At 36.1% G+C, this 24,193-nt stretch overlaps 3 protein-coding genes and 1 pseudogene across 3 annotated transcripts; 1 reads left to right on the top strand and 3 right to left on the bottom strand.

Annotated features, from left to right (window-relative positions):
* Positions 1-1,425: 1,425 nt before the first annotated feature.
* LOC7496896 (phospholipase D delta) lies at positions 1,426-7,047 on the top strand. Its single transcript, XM_024595496.2, has 10 exons — positions 1,426-2,573; positions 3,185-3,301; positions 3,984-4,178; positions 4,314-4,595; positions 4,690-4,758; positions 4,888-5,035; positions 5,291-5,439; positions 5,806-5,955; positions 6,190-6,390; positions 6,578-7,047. The coding sequence occupies exons 1-10, from the start codon at positions 1,677-1,679 to the stop codon at positions 6,869-6,871; spliced, it is 2,502 nt and encodes an 833-aa protein (XP_024451264.1). The 5' UTR covers positions 1,426-1,676; the 3' UTR covers positions 6,872-7,047.
* A 162-nt stretch (positions 7,048-7,209) lies between these two features.
* LOC7496895 (plastocyanin B, chloroplastic) lies at positions 7,210-8,013 on the bottom strand. Its single transcript, XM_002300643.4, has one exon. It carries the CDS (start codon positions 7,854-7,856, stop codon positions 7,350-7,352), a length of 507 nt encoding a protein of 168 aa, XP_002300679.1. The 5' UTR covers positions 7,857-8,013; the 3' UTR covers positions 7,210-7,349.
* A 3,061-nt stretch (positions 8,014-11,074) lies between these two features.
* Positions 11,075-12,230, bottom strand: LOC7496894 (uncharacterized). Its single transcript, XM_002300642.4, has 4 exons — positions 12,062-12,230; positions 11,905-11,987; positions 11,558-11,815; positions 11,075-11,472 (listed from the first exon to the last, which is right to left on the bottom strand). The coding sequence occupies exons 1-4, from the start codon at positions 12,174-12,176 to the stop codon at positions 11,296-11,298; spliced, it is 633 nt and encodes a 210-aa protein (XP_002300678.2). The 5' UTR covers positions 12,177-12,230; the 3' UTR covers positions 11,075-11,295.
* A 3,149-nt stretch (positions 12,231-15,379) lies between these two features.
* LOC7490619 (ornithine decarboxylase-like) lies at positions 15,380-16,627 on the bottom strand (annotated as a pseudogene).
* Positions 16,628-24,193: the final 7,566 nt, after the last annotated feature.

Here is a 24,193-nt window from a genome sequence, read left to right as displayed (position 1 = left end):
TTGTATGCATGCTCAGATTCAAGCCACCATAGTGGAGCCTATAAAATTAGGTTATGACTCTTTTGGTAAAAAAAACCTAAGTTTAAGTCTTTTCAACCCAAAAACATCTTGCCAACACCTTTGTAACACCTACAAATCATTCCATCAACTCCAAATATAAAAAAAAGGGTTTAAAAATTCAAAATCAAACTGTGTTATTTTTGGCTTTGTTGACTTAGATATATTTTTATGCAATATTGAGACTATAAACAACCACCATGAAACTCTTTTCATCTCATGGAACTCGCGGGAACCAAGAAAATCAATTTTGGAGGTTGGAAATGGAGTGAACGATGATTGTTTTTTCTCATCGCTAAAATTCGGCAACCCCTCTCTTTAACAAGAAACTGAAAAATAATACAAATGAATTATGTATCAAAATTAATTTTTTAAAATATAAGGGGATCTAAATTGTATTAATTTAAAAATCAATGATTTAAATGTATTTTTCATGCAATCTCTGTCATGCCTTCTATGTTTGATATATTTTGCATTTTGAATTTTATAATTTATTAAAAAATTAGAAGTAATTGACTTTTAATTAATATCAAATCACATGAAATAAAATCTTGAAAACAAAATGAGTTATTAGAAAATAATGTTACGTGAGTGTTTCAATGGTGCCAAGCTACAGTTAATCAGGCACGCCTTTTAATATATTCTATAATATAATAATAATAATAATAATAATGTAATAATAGCTATCTTGTATACGAGAGATAAGAAAACGCAGCAAAGTGAATGGTTTGAAGAACCCATACGTTACAGAAATGAAAAAGGTTTCTATCCTCCTCGATCCCCCGTCATCAGAGCTGCCACGCCACGTGCCAACTCGTGCTGTTAACTATCTGCATTTAAGGAAACTAGGAGATGTTAAGTACGCTTCAAGAAGCATCAGATTAATTTCTTGATTCTCTTCATTTTAAAAAGAAACAAGTTTTTTCTTTTTTATTTATTGCCGGACCATCACATAATTATTTTCTATTTTTTTAAATTTAGACCAATTAAATTCTAAATTAACCAATCTTAAATCAATCTATGAAATCAATATGAGTTATATGACTAGTTTGTGAGCTAAAATAAAGTTATTTTCTTTTTAATTCTTCTACACCAAATAATAAAATAAAAATACATTTTTTAAGATTTTAACTGCTTCATGTATGGATTTAGATTTTTAATTAGATCAATCTGAATTAATTAATTAATTAATTTTAAATTTGAATTAATCTAGATTTTAAATCAACCATTTTCTACGAGGCAATCCGAGGTATATAACCACCTGTTGGCTAAAACAAAGCTACTCGCTTTTTAATTCTTTCACGCCAAATTCAGTTTGCCATTTTAGAATAAACTTCTGTCGACATCTAATTAACTTCCACGATCAGGTAGATTATTTATTTAATGTTTAGCACAAACACAACGCTAATACCATCCGCGTGTCACTATATTCTTCGCTGTTAATACAGCTCACACCGCCCCAGACTCTCCCCCCCGTTTCTTTCCGCGTTCTCCAAGCCATCAGTTTAAGCCCTGTTTGGTTTCATCGGATAAACCGAGAAACATACCGCGATACGGTTACTATAATTAGTATCCGACATTTCACGTTCCTCGGCAAGGTTTTTTGACTTGCTTTTAGAATGGCAGCAGCAGACAATAATCCGATGACAGCAACATCGATTCTCCATGGAGACCTCGAATTAAAAATAATCGAAGCTCGACGGTTACCAAACATGGATTTAGTATCAGAGCGTCTCCGTCGGTGTTTTAGCGCATTCGACCCATGCCGGCACCCATTCTCTAAAGAAAGAAAGAAACAGCAAAACCATCGACGCAAGATCATTACCAGCGACCCGTACGTAACAGTCTGTGTCTCGGGAGCAAGAGTCGCCCGCACGCGAGTGATTTCAAACACTCAAAACCCGGTTTGGAACGAACATTTCAAGATTCCTTTGGCTCATCCGGCAGAAAAGATTGATTTTTACGTGAAAGATAATGACATGTTCGGTGCTGAGTTGATAGGGACCGCAAGTGTTGAAGTTGAGAAGATTTTGTCAGGTGAAACGATCAGTGCTTGGTTTCCCATTATTGGATTGTACGGAAAACCGCCAAAAACTGATTGTGCCCTTCACGTCGAGATGAGGTTTACGAAATGTGAGCAGCCTGATGACAAACTCGGGGTTGAGAATTGTTATTTTCCGGTGAGGCATGGAGGGAACGTTACCCTTTATCAGGATGCGCATGTGCCGGATTCGGGCTTGCCTGAGATTGAATTGGAGAATGGGAATGTGTTTAGGCATGGGAAATGTTGGGAGGATATTTGTCATGCTATAGTAGAAGCACATCATTTGGTATATATAGCTGGTTGGTCGATTTTTCATAAGGTGAAATTGGTGAGGGAGCCTTCGAAGCCATTGCCGAGAGGTGGGGATTTGAATTTGGGAGAGTTGCTCAAGTATAAATCACAAGAAGGTGTGCGAGTTTTGTTGTTGGTTTGGGATGATAAGACTTCTCATAATAAGTTTTTTCTTCGTACGGTATGTTTTTATTTGACTGTTTGAAGATTTTTTTTATGGGATAAGATGTGTTTTTGGATTCTTGGATTTTGTGTTTTAATTGATGTTTATGATGAGGTCTTGAGTGGAAAGGACAGAAATAATTGGTGATAGTGATACCTGAGACTGGAATTTGTACAGTACTAGAATCTTGCTAAATTTGGAATTTGATGCTTCTGGCTTTCTTGAATTTGGATTTCTTTGTCTGTTAACAGTTGGTGTTTGATGGGTTAAAAAATTGAAGTATTTGTATTCTTTGATTCTTGGATTCTGTTTTTTAATTGATTGTTTATAGGGCTACTGGTGGGAAAGAAGTTGCAGCTTGGTCTACTGTTTATACCAACTGGGTTCTTGCTAAAATTGGACAGATGATTGACTTGTTATTAATTGCTCGAAGTTCAACTGGCTTTTCTGTATATACATGGTTTATTTAGTGAATGTGGAGGATTTATTATATGTTCCTGTTTTGGTTAATTTTAACTGTAGAAGTTAATTGTTGCTGTTTGCTGAAAGTGATTCTATACTTAAGTTATCGTTGGTTGAATTGTGATTGGAGATTCTTAATCGTAATGTTGAAAAGGTTTTGCTTGCAGAATGGAGTGATGCAGACTCATGATGAAGAAACTCGGAAGTTTTTCAAGCATTCTTCAGTGAATTGTGTGTTGTCACCTCGTTATGCTAGCAGTAAGCTCAGCATTTTCAGGCAGCAGGCATGCATAGTTTTCCACTTACTGTACCATCATTTTCTTCATCAGTTCTAACATGACTAATCACTAATACTGTGATTGTTTGATTATTAGAATTGCTTGCTTATCATATGAGCAGTGGTTTGCAGTTTTTTGTGGGCTTAGACAGGGCGATACTTCTAGCTACATCTTTGATCATGCTACTTTGTCCTGTTTCTTAAAAAGTTAATAAAGGATTGAGGAATTAGAAATAGAAGGAAAATAGGTTTAAAGATGAAGTCTTCCCTGCTGCAGAGATCAAAAACATGTGCACACCTGTTTATTGTATTTTATCCTCAATCCAGAGTGAGTTATTAACAAATCATCAAACTTAGACATGTGTGTCAAAATGTCCAAATTTGGTTTCATTATGAAATGAAAGCCTGGTTCATTCTTTAGCCAGGTGATTCTTGAAAGAGATCTGTTGTCCATGCAATGTCTGTATCATTTTCAAATGAATTTGTTAGTGACTGTTATATAAACTATTAAATGGGAAAAGATGTTATCCTAACATTGTCTAATCAAGGATATGTTTCTTCGATGCTGGTGATATCTATAAAATTCACCTGGAATGCCTCTACAAGTCTAACATCCATAGATTTCACTCTTATGTTTTCTGATTGAACAGCACCTTTGCTGACAGCTTTATTGTGATATCTATTTTCAGGTTATTGGGACCCTCTATACACACCATCAGAAATGTGTACTTGTGGATACACAGGCATCTGGAAACAACCGGAAGATAACTGCTTTTATAGGGGGTCTAGATCTTTGTGATGGCCGCTATGATACACCAGAACATCGCTTATTTCGGGGTCTTGACACTGTATTTCAGGATGATTATCATAATCCAACTTTTCCTGTGAGTATTCAATTTCTCTGATGATACACTGTGATCAATCTTCATGTTCAGGATTTATATTTAGCATGCTCTTCCAGATCATTGGCGCTAGCATAGCGAACTATCCATTTACCTTGTATGTTCTTTTAATGGCAGGCAGGAACAAAGGGTCCAAGGCAACCATGGCATGATTTGCATTGCAAAATTGAAGGGCCTGCTGCATATGATGTGCTTACTAACTTTGAGCAGCGATGGAGGAAAGCCTCAAAATGGTCAGAGTTTGGACGAAGTTTCAAAAGGGCAACTCATTGGCGTGACGATGCATTAATAAAGTTAGAACGGATCTCATGGATACTTGGTCCTTCCCCATCAGTCCCTAATGATGATCCTACATTATGGGTGTCTGAGGAAGATGACCCTGAAAACTGGCATGTTCAGGTTCATTAGCATGCACTTTCCTATGCAAACCTTTTGGACTTCTTAAAGTCTTTGTAACATTAAATTTTCATTAGTGGCTCTTGTGAATTGACAGGTTTTCCGATCTATAGATTCAGGATCTTTGAAAGGATTTCCCAAAGATGTTTATCAAGCTGAAAAACAGGTTAATTTTTTTGTATACTGGAAAAAAAATATAGTGTGTGACCTTTCTGTTGATTTGGCATGACCATCACCGCATTTGAATTTTTACATTACCGTAATTGATCAAATCTATTTCATCTTTTTGTTGCAGAATCTCGTTTGTGCTAAAAATCTGGTTATTGACAAGAGCATTCAGACAGCATACATTCAGGCAATCAGATCTGCCCAACACTTCATATATATTGAGAATCAATATTTCCTTGGGTCATCATTTGCGTGGTCGGATTATAAAAATGCAGGTTATTTCACTGTCTTAAAAATATACTTAAACAATCACCTCATCTATACTGCTAAAATAAACCTTTTCTAACAGAGCATATGTCTTCTGTCGTAAACTCATAATCCTGGATTTAAAAACATTTCAGCTATTAATTTAGGTCTAGGTCACAGTAATACCTATTGTTTACTTGACTTTCATATCTGCCTCAGAAATTCTCATAAAAGGCACTTTTCCTTTTATTTTAACCATTTTTTTTTCCTTTTGGTATGATTAGGTGCTGAAAACTTAATTCCTATGGAGTTGGCATTGAAGATTGCAAGTAAAATAAGAGCAAAGGAGAGATTCGCTGTTTATGTAGTAATACCAATGTGGCCCGAGGGCGTTCCCACTTCCGCCTCTGTTCAAGAAATCCTCTTTTGGCAGGTGATTTTACATGCAATTTTTGTTATTTCTTAAGCGCGAAGTTGAGAACACTGCAAGGATGGAGAGGAAGATTCAATTTTTTATTTTTTTATTTTTAAAGTTCACCACATTTGCATCGCTTAAGAGTGAGACGATGTTCCAGATAAACCTTTTGTATCTTTTGTTGCATTTTTATAAAAATGCTTTCCTACCTTTATGCCATGCTTTCTGCTGGTAAAGGCAATTCTGTAAATCTCCATATTTTGCTGCTGTTAATTTCTTGAGCTATGGCAGTCATTTGTTTTCTTTGCAAGAGGGAAATTGTGTCCTACTTTATTTGCCATATGAATTTTATCCATGTGACTAATGTGTTTTTTTCTGTTACAGGGACAGACAATGCAAATGATGTATGAAGTCATAGCAAATGAGTTGAAATCCATGAATCTTGAGAATTCACACCCACAAGACTACTTAAATTTCTACTGTCTTGGTAATAGGGAAGAGGTGCCAGGTTCAAACAATTCTGGTGATCAAACGGTAACAATACTGCACGGAACTTATCTTCCACTTATCCAATGATCACAAATTCTTTTCCAAGAAGATAAAAACTTCTGATAACTAAAAAGGATCGATTGACTTCCATTCATTCATTGAGTGGAAAACGGGGAAGAGGCAGAGTTATTATAGTTCCATTGATACACTAGCTAATTTCAAGCATAGCATCATATATGTTCCTTCTGTCTTGATAATTTGGTGGTGACCATTTTTCAGGTTTCAATGTCTCAAAAATTTCAACGGTTTATGATTTACGTACATGCAAAGGGAATGGTAGTCGATGATGAGTACGTAATACTGGGGTCTGCCAACATTAACCAACGATCTATGGCTGGTTCAAGGGATACCGAGATTGCGATGGGTGCATATCAGCCCCATCATACATGGAGCAATAAGAAGAGGCATCCACTAGGCCAGGTTTATACCTTCATAATTGTAGTTCAAACCTGAAACAATTGCGCCCTTCAGTTTTATTGCCTCCATTCTAGGATATCCCAGAGCCCAAGCCAATTTAACTGCTACTGAACATATTCTCATTGGATATGCCTTTGTAAGGATCCTAACCTCGGTTAGCTGATCAAGCTTATTGACGTGTCTTCTTCAGGTATACGGATATCGAATGTCTCTCTGGGCAGAACACTTGGGGTTGGTTGATAACTTGTTTAAAGAGCCTGAAAGTCTGGATTGTGTCAAGAGTGTGAACAAAATCGCTGAAGATAACTGGAAGAAGTTCACGGCGGAGAATTTTACACTATTGCAAGGACACCTTCTTAAATACCCTGTGCAGGTAGATGGAAATGGTAAAGTAAGCCCCTTGCCAGGACAAGAGACTTTCCCAGATGTTGGTGGTAAGGTGCTCGGAGTCCGTACAAACCTCCCTGATGCATTAACTACATAGGTTCCAGTTTTGTTTTCATTTACGAGAAACAACAACATACAGCTTATACTGATTCAATCAAGGTCTAGAGCCTTCTCAACTGTGCAGTTTACTGGTGGCTGCCAATGTACTATAATTCCAATTTGAATTTACTTAACGGAATGGTGAATAAAAAGATTAGTCTGATGAATTCTGTATCTAGATCTGGCCACAGAAAGAGCTTCGACAGTGCATTTTCCACTTATATTTTATAATTCTGCAGCTAGGGAAAAGGGGAAACTAGATCTGCAAGAATTATCTGGTAATTAATGTATAGGATACAAACGGCACACGAATGCTCAAAGATGAAACATGATGCATCACAAAAACTACAACGTTGATAAAAATTAAAGGGCATCATACAATCTCTGTCCATCCCAGACACTCTCTCATTACTGCTTTCCAAAAAATAAGAAGAGACACGTGAGATGATCCTTACAGATTCTTCATGTAATTAAACTTAATTAACGATCACTTTTCCCACCATGCCAGCTCCCTGGTGAGGAGAACAGTAGAAAGTGTATTCACCTTTGTCGCTCAAGGCAACTTCGAAAGTCTCTCCTTTGGCGTTGAGGAGATCCTCCTCGCTCATGGAGATTTTTGACACATCAACCCCACTTGGAACAGCGTCCTCGTCGAAGAGAACGTTATGTGGGAACCCGGCATTGTTCTTGAAGACAATCTTTTCACCAGCGGGTACAGAGAATTCGCTGGGAACAAAAGCCAATGATCCATCATCACTTCCAAGCAAGACGTCAACGGCCATAGCATTGCTAGCAATCATTGCGCTAGCAGCGGTGGCGACAACAGCAGCACCGACTTCTTTCAATGAAGCCTTGATGCTGAGCCTTGGAAGTGGAGAGGCTGAAACCTTGGCACTGGCACTGACTTTGGCATTGGAGGCACTGGCTGCCTTAAGACCGGTGAAAGATGGGATAGAAACAGCAGCAGAGGTGACAGTGGCCATTCTTGAACTTTTTTGTCCTGGTTTTTGCTGGTCTTGTTTGTGTTGTGTGCTGAAGGCGATTAATCGGAAGGAGAAGGGAATCTAGCTGGTTTTAATGGCGATGGAGTGCAAATGTGAGGCTGAGAGGTTCTTTTTGTGTGGTTTAAATTTTGCAGTTGAATGTGTGATTAGATAATGCGTGGCAAAGTGAATGGGCAGAGGAACTGGGTTATCTCTGAGGATTGCTCTCATTGGCTGGTTCGGATGTTCCTGACGTGGCATAAGTGTTTGAGCTGGACAAGAAACTGGTCCTTGATTTTTACCTTATCTTGAAATCTCAGGAATAAATTATGCTCACCACTATTTGCCCTTTTGAGAGAAAATATTTTCTTCTTGACCAAGAGGGTGATAAGGAAGTTTAAACTCTTGGGCATTGATTTCCATTGTGGTAGCATGGATTAAAGTATTTTTTATTTAAAAATATATTAAAAAAAATTTTAAAAAATTATTTTTAATATCAACACATCAAAATAATCTAAAAACATAAAAATAATTTCATTTTAAGGTAAAAAAATCAAAATTTTTAAAAACACGATTTGCACTACGTTCCAGACAACATCCTAAATCTTACATGTGTTACCAATGAGATGAAGGGTATTTTTATAAAAATATAATTTTATAGTTTTTGTTTTTAATATCTACATCAAAAATATATAAAAAAATTAATTTGATATTTTTTAAGATAAAAATCAATTTAAAAAACAAAAATAGTGTAATCAGACAGATAATCCGTGGACAAACGACGTCCATTCACTTTGCCATCCATTATCTAATCACACATTAACTTTGCCATGCATTTCTGCTCAACAAAACGACTTCACTTCTTTAGTTTTGTTATCCTAGTTTGTTATTAAATGAAGCTAGAAATGGGATCGATCGACAATTAGCTACATGGCTGGCTTTCAAACTACAATTATCGAAGCAGATTCGTGCTGTTCTTTCCCACAGCTGTACACCATCTGTTTCAATCATGTCCTCCAAACAAAATATATGGTAAAGATGGCATCTCTGTAGCAGATATTTTGGATATTTATTTTTACATTTTAAAAGTATTTTTTAAAAATAATTTATAATTTATAATTTTTATTAATTTAATTTTTTTTATATTTTCAATTTTGATATGCTGGTATTAAAAATAAATTTTAAAAAATAAAAAAATATTATTTTAATATATTTTTAAATAAAAAATATTTTTTATGATTCAGACATCCTTGAAAACCTGAAATCCACAGGAGTTTTTTTTATTTATTTAAAAAGGAAGGTTTGGTGACTTGGTGATAATCATTGATATCACCAGGGCAGTGCCAGTCCAAGATCACTTCACCATAAATAACAACAAATTTAACCACAAGATGCTGTCTAATTTAGACATTTCATTATGCACACATGAAGAAGGCAGTTGAATAATTGGATTAAATGCAACTAATAAGCACTGAAAAATACTATAAATTAGAAGATGCATGTAAATTCAGTCAGGAAAGTAGTCGTACGAGAGTGATCACACTTGAAATGCAAGGCGCTGGAACAATCGAAGGCCTGTTGGACCTTCAATTCAAATAGGCCCAAGAAATCCCTCTCATAGTTGAGAGGCAGAGCAGACTGTAACTACAAGAGTGAACCTCTTCCCTACTCCTTCAGGCCCTTTCGGGCTCGCATTTGCAATGTACTAACGATGCACTGCCCATGTAAAGATATTCTAAGCATCGTTCACTAGCGGATGGTCCTACTCCTACCAAAAAACAAACTATGCATGAAAGATGTGTCAAGACCTCTTTCTAGCCCATCAAATAAGACCGTAGATTAATTAGAGAAGCTTGCACAGCACCATTAGTCATCACTTTACCAAGATGCATAGATCAATAGACCACCCGATATTGAAACGAATATTTACTGTTAGAAATTAAAAATTTACAAGGTCTCCCAACAAAATAAGGGCTCTGATATCAGGTCTATGCTTTGCTTCAACCATCCCCAATACCTCCAACTGCAGATGGCACAGTGTAGACTTTAAAGTTAAGAAACTTTGGCTTAATGCATCAGTTGCTAGCGCATCCTATTTGCAAGATGCTCAACAGCAAATGATTACCCGGTAGTAATTCAGCCAAACTACAAGTAACTTATTACGATTCACATATTGCCACCTGAAGGACTGCAGATCCACTGCAATCTACAGATGGTTCATCCAAAGCACACACATACTGTCTGATTTTGCAGTCACTAACTACCAAGTTTTTTAAAAAATCAAAAGAAAATCCCAAAACACCATTTTCCACCATTTCCACCCTGGATCTGGTTTCTAAAAAAAAAAGCAAAAAGGAAAGAAAACAAAGAAGACAGGTTTAAAATCTCAGTTCTAACATAAACGCATGTCAAAACTAAAAATCCATTGGAAAAAAGAAGAGATGCTAAGCACTACAGATGGATACTGGAAAAATAAGAACATCTCAATCTGCTTGTCTTTCATTCAGCAAAACCTGACCTACCCAACTGCTTGCTCACAGAATCTCATTCTTGAATATAAACAGCTAATTCACTTGGTTTCTTGCATAATATCACCAGAAGTTTCTCCAATAACCGTTATTTGTTAAACAAAACTATTCATTGGTCTGACAAATATCATTCTCCAATCGCACATGTTAGAGTTACAATATTTTCTTTTTCCAATAATCAGGAAAAATGTCAGATAAGAAACAATAACTGTTATGATTAGTGACTACCAAACTAGCTTTATTGATATCCACTAATAGGTCTCCATAGAAAGTATAGCACAGGCTTAGGTACTCTGCATTCAAGCACATCAATCAAATAGAGCAGGGTTCCTAGATCCGCAGACTGACATCATATTTATCTTCTACCCTCTTAGGCTCTAATGATGAATTTCTCCTCAAGATATATGAATATCAACCACAAGACCATGTTGTGCCCACCAAAAGGGCCATTGAAAAGATTTTCATTTCTCTAACAGTAATTTGTAATATATAAGAGGACAAAATGATTAAGAGCAATGCAAACAGGAGACCACGCATCCTCAAAACTTAGACTAGAATGCTTGTCAACTCACAAATTTCAAGAGATCAAAGCAGACCTATCACAACTTATGCATAATATCAAAATTCTAATCTCACAAGGTTACTGTTTAACAATACCAACGCTTGATCTTCCAAATTCCATCGACAACATTGTACGCAATTCCAGATAACGTTTTTTCATTATAAATATTCACTCCTACATTATAACATTCTGTTCAGCTCAAAATGAAACCTCACTTGTTATTAATGACACTAACATTCCAACTAGAACTAATAACAACATGAAAGACCCCCATGTACAACCCCAATATACACCAGTTCCCAGTATAATAAACAGAAAGTACATCATAAGATCAATAATTTTCACCTCTTTAGATCGGAAACACATCGCTACCACCATCATCTCGATCATCATCCACATCAAACAACTTGAATCCACCATCCCATTTAGCGTCTCGATAATTAAAGCCCGGGTTCACGTAGCACTTCATCTCATGAAACAAGTTCAAATTATCCACTAGCTTATGAAACACATTGCAACCGCAACACTGCAAGAGAAATAAATAAATAAAATTTAACAACAAACCCTAACACTCCAAATCAAACAAATAACCAAATTGACCGGATAATTACCTGAACGAAGACAGTGCCATCAGTGTAAGCATGGGGATTGATAGCGCGAGTAGTTCTTTGACCACAAACATTACAAGTGAAGGCCACGCGCATTCGCCTACGTGGAGATTTCGTGAAGAGAGACCACGGGAGAGTCGAGACTTTCTCCGTATTGAATCCGTCCTCGGACACAGCTGTCACTGAAGGTCCTTCCATGCCTGACCCTGTAGTCCATCCTCTCACCGATGCCGCACTCAATACCAATCCCATCGCCGCATCCTAATTCCCGAAATTGCCCCGATATAATCATCAATTTACCAATTTGTCACAGTTAAAAAAAAATTGAAAGAAAAATTAATTTTTTTTACCTTGGAGAAAGAGGGGTTGTTGAAGAGAGGGACGATGCTGGAATCGTGAGAGCTGGACTGGAGATCCGAATCTTTCTTATCCTCTGAAATTATAAAAATAAAATAAAAACGAATTGTAAAGGAGAGAAATGATAGAGAGAGTGTGGAGGGGACTTACTTTTCGAAGAAACGTGGAATCGGAGGAGTATGGTAGGAGTATTCAGTTCCTTTCGTTTTGGAGAAAAGGAGGAGAGAGAGGAGGAGATTGCGGCGGAGGAACTTAGAGCTTCCATGGCGGAGAAGAGAAGTCTTTGCAATGGCAGCGCCAGTAATGCTCGTGTGGAGTTGGGTTTTAGTGCCGGCCGATGCATAGTTTATGGGCTTCATCTCGAACCTATTATTAGCCCAAACTAACACATGTGGGCTTTTATCAATCTCTAGCCCAAGGTACGGAAATAAAGAGATATTATAATTTATGGGGTGCTTAACCAAATAGTATTTGACTATTTATAGGGTCCAACTAGATAAAAGCCCCGCACGATGCCGCGGGTCAATTATTTTTTGTATTTTAAAAATAACCAAGATTAAAAAGTGTTAAGTTTTTTTGCAAAGTTATACCCAAGAGTGTCAGGTTTGGTTGCAACGCCTGACCCAAGAGTAATGTTTATAATATTAATAATAACATTAAACTTGGGTTAACCCTTAGCATAAAAGTGTCTGGACTGCAATACCAGACCCAATAGCATTGGACGTGGGTCCGGCTGCAAGGTCGTGTCATAAAAGTATGATAATTAAATAAAATAGTTAAAAAGAAAAAAAAACCAATAGGAAGAAAAAAACTAATGAAAAAAAATATGAATTAATTGGGTTAACCCTTCAAACCAGGTTAACCCGTCATACCTTGAATTCGCATCGTGAAAGTTTGATAATTAAAAAGAAAAAAACAAATTAATGGGTTAACCCAGAATTAACTGGGCTAACTCGTCAAACCAGGTTAACCTGTCAAACCAGGAATCCGTGTAATGAAAGTTTGATAACTAAATAGAAAAAAAATTAACATTAACAATTTAAATTAAACAAAAAAAATTAATTAAAAAGAAAAAAAAACAAAAGGCATCATCCTTTTCACTGTGGACTGCACTGTGGAGTTCACAGTCAAAGGCATAAAAAAAAAACTAAAGGCATCAGCCGAGAACTACTTAGAAAAAAAATTAATATTAATAAACTAAATTAATTAAATAAATAAAATTAAAAAGAAAAAAAAACCTCTAAGAAGAAAAAAAACTAAATAGAAAAAAATTTAACATTAACAAACTAAACTAAACGAAAAAAATAATTAAAAAGAAAAAAAAGCAAAAATAAAAATAAAATTCAGGTTAACTCGTCAAACCAAGTTAACCCGTTAAACCCGGGATCCGTGTCATGAATGTCTTGTAACTAAATAAAAAAAAGTGAACATTAACAAACTGAACTAAACAAAAAAAATTAATTAAAAAGAAAAAAAAATCCGGGTTAACTCGTCAAACCATGTTAACCTGTTAAACTCAGTATTTGTGTCATGAAAGTCTGATAACTAAATAAATAAAAATTAACATTAACAAACTAAATTAAACAAAAATATTTATGAAAATAATAATAATAAAAATTGACGGGTCAACCCGGAATTAACTGGGTTCACCCGTGAAACTCGCGATATGTGTCATGAAAGTCAAATAACTAAATAGAAAAAAATTTAACATTAACAAACTAAACTAAACGAAAAAAATTAATTAAAAAAAACAAAAAAAGAAGCAAAAAAAATCCCAAAAAGCATAAAAAAATAGCTAAAAAAACTTAGACAACTTAAAAAAAAAAACCGCCTAAGGAATCAGTGTTTTACTGTGGATTGCACAAAAATTGACGGGTCAACCCGGAATTAACTGGGTTCACCCGTGAAACCAGGTTAACCTGTGAAACTCGAGATATATGTCATGAAAGTCTAATAACTAAATAGAAAAAAATTTAACATTAACAAACTAAACTAAACGAAAAAAATTAATTAAAAAAACAAAGAAAGAAGCAAAAACAAATCCCAAAAAGTATTAAAAAAAAACAGCTAAAAAAACTTAGACAACTTAAAAAAAAAAAAACACCTAAGGAATCAGTGTTTTACTGTGGACTGCACTGTGCAGTCCACAGTAAAACACTGATTCCTTTTAGCTATTTATAAATACAATCTAGTTTTTCATAATATTAAGAAAATAAAAATATTTTTATTTCCTTTAAATTAATGAAAATTTATGTTTTACAAATAAATACAATCTAGTTTTTCTTATATTTAATATTAAGAAAATAAAAATATTTTTATTTCCTTTAGATTCTTTTTGTATCTTCCATTGTTGTTGCTCGAAAATGAAACTCATATTTTTAGGAGGAGGTTCAAATGCTAAAGATTTAAAGCTATAATGATAAATATACGCATATCATGAATTCCCCTAAACAATTGTTTTTAATATATATATATATATATATATATATATATATATATATATATATATATATATATATATATAGCTGCAACCAGCCCCTCTAAAAAGCAATCAATCACACCAATCACATCAACTCACCGAAACCTGAAGCTTCGATCAAGCTGCAAGTGCAGGGAAGAAAGCCAGTGAGGACATCAAATCACGCGAGAAGAAAGGAGAGAATAAGGAGATTATAACGAAAAATACTGTTTGAATCCACAGTGGATTTACTCACATGTTACAGTGTTTTCCTGAGCCCTTTTAGTTTTTTTTTTTAATATTTCAACGTTTATTACTATGTACAAGAAATTGTATCCTTTTTGAGTTTGTAAACTTTTTTCACGGAAATAAAGAAATTGTTGTACAGCTTGAAAGAAGAAATCCAATATTAATTATCAAAATGTAGAAATTTGGCTGAAAATATGTGGAATCTTTGAGAATATCTGAACTAAGAAACTTGAACAAATTAATTCAATTCGTTAATATTTACTCAATTTTTTTTATAATAAAGAGCATTCTCGGATTATTTTGTACATTAATCAATTCTTAAGAACATTTTGTTATTACCACAATGTATTCAATAATTTTAATAATTTTTTAGATGTCGTACGTACCAAAGATTTGAATCTTAAGAATTTATAAAAATATATCATCCAATTAATTTATTATAGTTAAATAGTTAGTTACTTCTTTGTTCTACTAAATTCTAATCGAATATTTAACTTGACTTAGATTTAAGGAGTTATATATATTAAGAGATGGATATTTGCAGAATATAAGGAGGTTTTCTCCACTTCAAATACTTGAGATTGAAATAATCAAATAAATAAAAGTATAAAAACTAGTATTCCATGCATGAATACAAAATCCATTATTGGTAAAAAAAACAAGAAATATTATTGCATTTTTTTAGTTTAAGAGAATTTCTTGCTTTATTACAAAAGGGAGAGACTAAAGCAACCTCAAAACTCCCACCAACCAGCAAACTGCTAGCTCAGATTCGAGTAGGAAAGGTAAGTCAAAATAGCAGCTGTGTTAAACCCATTGAAACTTGACCCAGCAGCCGCTGTATAAGCACCCATATTAGGGAACACAAGCCAGTCATCAACCTGCAATTCCGGCAACTGATGAACCGTCAAAACCGTGTCAAGAGCATCACACGTCGGTCCGAAAACCATCGAACTGTAGCTCTTTTCTCCTTTGCACGTGGGATTCGCACTGTTAGAATTGCAAGCTAGAGGTGTGCATGTGATAGTTGCATGATCATTTAAAATACAGTTCAGGGAGCCGTAAATACCGTCATTAATCCAATACTCTCTTAACTCTCCTCTAACACGTTTTCCTATAACGTTGGTGGCTAATGTGAAAGGCGACTCAGCAAAAAAACGACCCGGCTCAGAAATGATGGTTAGGCCCGGTTCATTTGGGAAATAAGCTTGCAGGGCGGGTTTAATTGATGTAGCCGCTTCGTCAAATAGGGATCCAGCGGTGAAGCCGCCGCCGATGTTCAGTATCGTCATTCTAGGCATGCCAAAACGAGCTGCGGCTTCAAATACAGATTTAGCCGAAGCTATGGCTCCTTCGTATGCTTGAGAATATGTGGCTCTGTTTCCTATATGGAACGAAACACCAACAACATTGAGCCTAGCCATTTGAGCGGCTTCGAGAAAAGGTGTGACTTCTTCAGGAAGCGCGCCATATTTGGAACCCAATAGACACCTTGCTCTACTATCATCAAGGGCTTTAATCCGAATGAGCAATGCACATTTCGGATGCCATTTTTGAATTTTGTCGAGCTCTTCTTTCGAATCAAATGTAGTTAAATTGACACCCACGCTGGCTGCGTATTTGATGTGTGACCCTGGCTTGCATGGATTCGCATAAACGATTCGGTCCAGAGAGACTCCCAGAGATAAAACCAATTCTATCTCGGCCTGGCTAGCACAATCAAAGTTTGAGCTAAGAGCCGCCAATGAACCGAGTAGAGCTGGTACAGGATTGTACTTGACGGCGTAAAAGGGACGTACTATGGGAAGGGTACGTGTCCACTTGTCTAAGAGGGCAGACACCACTCCTAAATCTAGTACGTAAAAGGGCTCTTTGGTTTCTTGTTCCTTAGAAATTATTGACCGCATAAAATCAGTCAAGCCGGTTTTTGGTAACGTCGTTACCCTCTTGCCCGTAACACCTGGTGCAACCAATATAACACCTTAGAGGTTCCTGGTGATCGACCCCATGTCTAAAATTTAAGGGCTTGAAGAAAGGAAAATTACCAAGGAAAAAGAGGATTTGAGAGTATTGGAAGGGTTTATATTTGGAGGGTATTTATAGTGATAATTGAAAGAAACAGAAGTCAAGACATTTAGTGTTTGCACCACTATTTGGTGCAAAAAAAAGAAGGAAAAAAAAGGTGAATTATTGAGTTACCTTAAGAGCTAAAAAGAATCAACAACATTTTTCCTTCTGAAGTGAATTACCTAGCTAGTTTGGTATAAGCCTGTTAAAGGGTCTAGTGTGTGAAGACAAGCTGTTAATTAATTTACGGATGATAAACGTGGGTGGTCGTTTGATGAAGAGTTTGAGGTTGATTAAAACTCTTGTGGGGCAGCTATAACATAGGATGTTCAAAATGATTCTTGTCGTGAAATTTGCTTGCAAGCGGTGAAGGGACGAGTCTGCGTGTAAAATGCGTGATTCTCTTTACTTTGTATTGAAGGACAACAACAGATGTTGAAGGACAGCAACAGATTCCCAATCCTCTTGTAGATCAGATTGCAGAGTTTAACCTCAACACAAATTGCACAACTTGCAGAGTTTCAGTTTAAGTCCAACACAAGTTGCAGAGCTTCCTTCTTACTGCAATGTTACGATTGCTCTGCATATAATTGATAGTATAGTAGTTAATAGACATAGACTTTGATATGACCATAACTTCCTCTGCTGTAACAGAAATCAAGTGTGTATATATATATACCTCTACTGCTGTAACATAATTGATATGAAATAATATTCTTCTTTTTCTTTGTTTCTTCACTTTGACACTCAAAACTTTTGGCAGTTAGGTTTGGATACAAGAGATACCAAGGGTGGATTTGAATTTCTATAGCTACTTTGATCTGACGATTATGACCATTGGAACAACGTAAAAGAGACTAATTTTCTTGAATCGATTCATCCTTTACATCATTCGAAGCTTTTTTCTAGGTACCTTGTTACTCTTTTGTTTTGAACATGGCATGTGGTTGAAGTTCTAGTAAAGCACTCCTTCTATGACCAGTGACCACACCAACCCAGCTTAGATTTCTTTTCACTAAAGTCTTCATTGGACTATCTCAGTTTGTCAAATTTCACGAATACCTCTGTTTTATAACAAGAAACACGTACATGCCCCATGATTTGCACGCAAAACTCCCTTTCTAATTCCACTGGAAATGAATTAGCCAAATTGATGTTGAGTGAGTAATTTTTTTAGGTGAAGGTTATGCTTTAGATCACGTGTTTCTTTTGGTTCAGTTCAGTGAAGGGCAAGTGAAGAAAAGAGAATGTCATATTGTGTTAGGATGGATGCCATTAATGTGCAGCAAGTATTAATGGATGACACTATCCATTAACAAATACAGCAGCTCATCTGCAAACTACTAAATGTCAAAGTTTGGCGGCCACCATAGTTGACAAAGGAGCAAGAAGAGCTATCATTAAAGCCTATAAATAGAGGCATCACTTGGAGAAACACGAGAGAAAGTGCAGAGAAAGATGTGAGAAGTATAGGAGAAAGTGAGTTGCCAAGGGTAGCAAGCAGTGGCTACTATTGCAGTGCTGCAAAGAGAGAAAAGAGTGAGGTTGAGAGTTGCAAAGAGTGGATGATTCCTCCTTCTATATTGTTGTAAATCTTGTTCTTTCTCTATATAATCAAATGGTTTCTCCCGTGGATGTAGACGATTTGCCGAATCATGTTAAATATTATGTCAGTGTGTTTGGCCTCCAATAAACAACTATCATAACATCATAACATCATCAGTCGAAATTCCCTACATATTGAGATTCCACGGTGCTGATGACTGATGAGTATGATATCAATCTGAAAAAGGATACATGTTTATTGAATAAATTTCTATCGCCAAATGTAAGCAAATAGTGCTAACATATTGTTGCGGTAGCTGCTGCTTTTTATGGTCCATTTTGATATATACCTAGTTCAGGCCACTGCTGCTTCTGGACTTCCCAGTTAGGAGAGACCGACAGAATGAAGATGGACTAAACTAACTGTATCCTGATCTCTATTGGATGTCCCGTTCATATCCGTTAGCACTATTGCTTTGCATTGAGATGCTGCTGGTACTGTCTCTCTCGGGATTCGTGTTTACTAGTAAAAGAAAAGAAACTGCACAGTTTCACTACTAATTATTTAACACCACTCTAAAATTCACACCCTTTGATCGTCTTTATATTTTAACTAGATATGCTTCAAATTCAGAAAGAAGATGCAAAATCATCAGAATTTCTCAAATGAGATCAAGTTCAGGGACTGATTGTTACCCAAACAGGTAGTGGAAAAATGAACAAGGACCGGTTGTCTTTTAGGCCTCTCTCATAAAAGAAAATATATGGACCGCATGGCTGTTTAATCTGATACGAGGGCGATCCTGGACGCTGGACATTTTTATCATGGAAGTCTCCCATAAAAACTTCACAGCAGTTCCTGAGACAATCATCGGTAAAATAGATAGAGTTCCCTTTGCAGTTTGTGAAATCTAGAGCAGATATTGAATGTGAGCAATCCCAACCCAACAACAAGATTTTATCCTCAAGCTATCTACCTCTGACCATTTTGGACCCCCTGCATCTAGCTTTTAAGCTACAAATTTACGAGTTTGGTATCGATAAGAACATTATATTTCCTGAACCGACCGGCTAATAATAAATGTTCATTTAAGCTTGCCATGGATCATTGCTTGTATCCTCATTGTGGTACTGGGACAGGAGGCGGATCTGCAACATGGATCAATGTTGGAGGGTTATCTGTTTTACATGTTGAAATTGTTCCCATTTTATCAACTACGTAGAAATTTCCTGAAAGAAATATAATATCGATGGTTGGGGCTGTCTTTTTGGTAAGGAAGTAATAACCATGGAAGCTAACAAAGAAGATCGTGAGGCTTCTAAGGTAAAGCTGGGTGCCATGATTTGCAAACAGCTCTTATGCAAATGCAATCCATGTAGTTGGTTTGTTTTCAGGCTGTGATTTTTAGCAATTCCGGTTGAATGTCTGACCACCTGGACATTGTTCTTGTTTTCGCCAATGTTTTCGGCCTTGAAATTATATAGAAGTCCAGGACGTTGGTCCTAGAGAAATTTCAAATGGTGTGTTGTTTCTATGTGAAATATTCTTAAGTTTTGGCTATTATTCCTTCCGTTTTCTTTTTCCTATTTTGCTACAATTCACTGCTTAGGCAACGATGATAAGTTTTGTAGCCGGACAGGTTGGAGTTATCATAGGCATCAATCAACTAGCATTCATTAGGACATAACCAAGCACACATGACTGTTTGGTTATTTAGTTAATTTGCACATTCGTTTAAGTTGTTTGAGGACCTAGATAATGGCTCGAGACTATTGTAGTATTATAAATCCCTTTCACCTAATTCAGGCCATTTTTCACAGCAAGGAGAGACTGAAGATGGACAAAATTACTTGTATCATGTAATGTACATTAATAGATGCATTTGGGTAGTTGTTTCTTGAAGCAAATCAATTTTTTTTATATGGTTATTCACAGTCTAACTTTTTAAGTTCATTCGATGACTTAGATAATATGATCAAATCTAATAAGAATTGGTTATGTTAACTCTAAATGATTAAAAAAAATTAAAATAATTTCATTGGAGATAAAATAACTGATCTGATAATCTACAAGTTGACTTAGTATTCTGGTGATTTAGATCTTAAATCTGACCAAATCTCTGCTAGGTGTTATTTCTATGTTTTTTTACAATTAAAATGGGTTTAGATGGTTAATTTTATTTTTAATTGTCATCAATGTATAATAAATAACTGATTTGATGATCTATAAGTTGATTTAGTACTAATCTAGTGATCTAGATCTTAAATCTGACCAGATCTCTGCTAGGTGTTACTTCTTTTTTTTTTTACAATTGAAATGAGTTTAGATGGTTAATTCTATTTTTAATTTTATTTTTAATTGTCGTCGGTGTATAATAAATAAAGAAAACTAAATGCATATTTTCAATACCTATTATGTATCAAAAGAGTTTAAGATTTACATTCTAACTGCCGGTTGTCATAGACTGACTTGATTGTCTTGTTATTCAACTACATAAAGCTTCAAGTTGAAAAAAGAAAATGCAAAATCAAATTCACAAATGACAGCCTAGTTCAGTCCTTCACGGACTGATCGTAACCCAGACAGGTGGTGGCAAAATGAACGAGGACCAATTTCATTTTAGGCTTTCCTCGTAAAAGAAAGTGCATGGACTGCGCGGTTGCTTAATCCGTTACAAGGGTAATCCTAGACGTCGGACATTTCCACCGTGGAAGTCAAAAACGCCGAAGTCGTGACCCTCCCATATGAAATCAGCACAGACCATAAGATTATCATCAGTAAAATAAATGCAATCACCTTTGCATTTGTTGAAATCCAGAGCTGATACAGAGTGTGAGCAATTCCAGCCCAAAAACAACATTTTATCCCCCAAACTCTCTACGTCTGACAACTTTGATTCCTCTCTCTCTAGCTTGTAAGCCACAAAACTGAAAGTTTCGTATCCATAAACAGGAACATGATATTCCCTGATCCGACCTACCAATAAAAGACTTCCATTTAAGTTTGCCAAGTACCATTGCTTGTATCCCATTTTTGGTGGTACAGGCGGTGGATCTGCAACATGGATCAATGATGGAGGATTGTCTGTTTTACAGATTGAAACTTCTTCCCACTTTATCAACTACAAAAAAAATTTCCTTCATGAAACATAATATCTTTATAATTCAATGGTGGTGAGGTTTCTCTGATGATAGTCCATGCTATGTCTCCTGATGCACAAAAGGCTAAATTTTCATGCTCAGTACCATATATTGCCATGACCATGAAGTTGGAAACCAAGGAAGGATCAGCGGACACTCTGACTTTTCTTATAAACCTGTCTCTTGGACGTTGTTTGGACGACCTAATGGAACTCGGATGCAGGTTCCGTGAATTTTTAAACACTACTTCAGTAGGGAAATTAATTAGGGAAGGTGGATAGTGAAGGAAGATCGATTCTGGCTTTTTTAATGGATTTAGGAGAAATATCGCGGGGGTTTCCTCGACCATAACCAGCCAACCATGTGAAGAACCACAGCACCGTTTTTCATAAGCTTCAGGCAATTCCAGGCGGTATGTTTTTCCGTCTGCAAGGTTGTAGAAGCCTCGGTGGTTTGGGCTGTCGTTTTGGTAAGGAAGCAATAGCCATGGAAGCTGACAGAGAAGGTCATGAGGTTTCTTGGGTAAAGCTGATCTCCATGATTTGCAAACAGCTCTAACACAAAGGTAATCAACATAGTTGGTTTGCTTTTGGGTTATGAGTTGTAGCAACTCGGGTGGAAGATCTGACCACCTGGACATGATTTCTGGTGAGTTTGCCAAAAGTTAGCTTTCTGAAATATTAATGGAAGTCTTAATGTCCCTAGCTTCGCATCAGGAATCTCGACTTTGGAGAAATATTAAAATGATGTGTTGTTTACTTGTTTCTATGTGCAATCATTTTGTGTTTCGGCAATCTCCTTGTGTTTTAGCTTTTCTTCTTGGCATTTTCTTCTTGTCCATCAAATCTTTTTCTTTGATGATAAATCAAGTCTCGCATTTGTACTAGTCCATATTTATTTTTGTTACATACGCAAGCACATGCCACAAGTTTTTGCATCCAGGAATACTCCTGGAGGATTAGAACCAGATGTTTGTTTCTTGTTAATATCCCCGCATTGGTTTATATGTTTCTCAATCTAGTTTTAGAGGTTATCGATTGAGAATTCATTTGGAGATTGTCTGCGGCAATTATGAATTGCTACAATTCCACTAGATAGAAGTGCATTGCTTACGTGCTTAGGAACAAAGGTCATTGGTTCTGCGCAGCATTTTGTTCTACACTAACAGCTCTTAATCTGTTTCTGGTGTAAAGTTCCCTTCTCGGTTATCGATTAAAGTTTTGCTTCTGAAGTAATAATTCATAAATAAGAAGAATCTGACTATGGGGAACTGGCCAGATCAAAGTAAAGAAACTCTCATGTGATGATAGACAATTGTTTCGAAATTGAGATGTCCAGGAACGAATACTTTCTGAGAGGGCAAAGAGAAAAAAAGAAAGGAAAATTTGCATCATTTCTCCTAAGACTATATATTTACACCTGATTCACGGACTGATTGTAACCCAAACAGGAGGTGGTAAGATGTACAAAGACCTATCGCGATATTTCGGCAATTAGATGCAGAAGTTCTGATGGAAGTTCCGACCACATGGACTCGTTTGATGTTTCTCAGCTTTTTTGTCTAGTGAGTGCTTTATTTGGTGAAAAGTCTCAGTTATCTGCCTTAAAGTTTCTGACCTTCGGTGCTTTAAATTAAGAATTTAAAACAATTTGTATCTGCCAAAGTAGTTCTTCTCCAGATTCATTTTTAGGTTTTTGTCTTTGTCTGGCTTGCTCAGAATTTTTTATCCCAAGTTGCTTACAGTGTATACTCCCATCTCATCATCACCTTGCCGGCAACGCTAATATACGAGACTATAGAGCTGCGTTCACACTATGCCGCACACCAAAAATGAACCAACGCGACCTTTACTTCACATCAAAACTTGAAATCTCTACATATAGACGTTTTATATTTGTATTTAAGGGAAATCCCAGATTACAAATCTGAAAAAAAATGAAGAAAACTCAATTATCAGAATAGTCAAAGGAAACTGAAGAAACTCCCAGCCCTTTATCGATTTGTTAGTGCTAGTGATCTAGACTGCTTCCCTACTTCTCTGATTTCCCTCCACCAGGTAAACAAAGTTAATATGCTGTCTATTTCACTGGCTAAATGTTGGATATACTATTTATTGGTTACATCTACATGCTGGTACAGCATTAATATGGTACCAACTCTCAAGACAGGAGAGACGAAGCAGTGAAGTGAAGATGGAGATAACATATTCTTGTGTTTTTCCAGTTTTGAAATAACAAAAATTATCCGACTTCGTTCCTCCAACCAAATGCATTTCTTTCCTTTTTGTCCTAACCAGACGTAACCACATCAAAGAAATATTATAATCATTTAGTAGGTGGCACAGCGGTAAAAATTTGGGATCAAGAGGTTTGTTTTCCTTGTGGTTTCAGGTTCGAGTCTTGTGATTGTTAATATTAATGGTCACTGGAGGCTTATATAGTCGTTAACTGGGTCCGTAGGGTTAGTCGAAATACGCGCAAGCTAGCCCGGACACCCCACGTGATAGATATATATATATATATATAATTAAAACAGCCAAAATATTATTATATCTAGACCACAGATATATATTCATTTACATGTCTGCAATTTTCATGAAATGCCTGTAAAGAAAATGTACAGTATCTGTGTTGTTCCTGCAGGGGATGTGGAGCAAGGGGGAAATGAAATTGTGAAAGTAACAGTAGTAGTACAGGGCAGTAAATATATAGAAAGAGCATGCACGCTAGCTAGGAGTATGAATGGGGAATCTTTGTCTGACTGTGGAAGTGATGATAGCAGGCATCCTTTACTCTTCTTACTGAAGACCGCCCGACCTTCC

Source organism: Populus trichocarpa, chromosome 2 (assembly GCF_000002775.5).
Source record: "Populus trichocarpa isolate Nisqually-1 chromosome 2, P.trichocarpa_v4.1, whole genome shotgun sequence".
NCBI classification, from domain to species: domain Eukaryota; kingdom Viridiplantae; phylum Streptophyta; class Magnoliopsida; order Malpighiales; family Salicaceae; genus Populus; species Populus trichocarpa.
The sequence above is the reverse complement of the archived record's forward strand: the minus strand, read 5'-3'. Positions and strand labels throughout refer to the sequence as shown.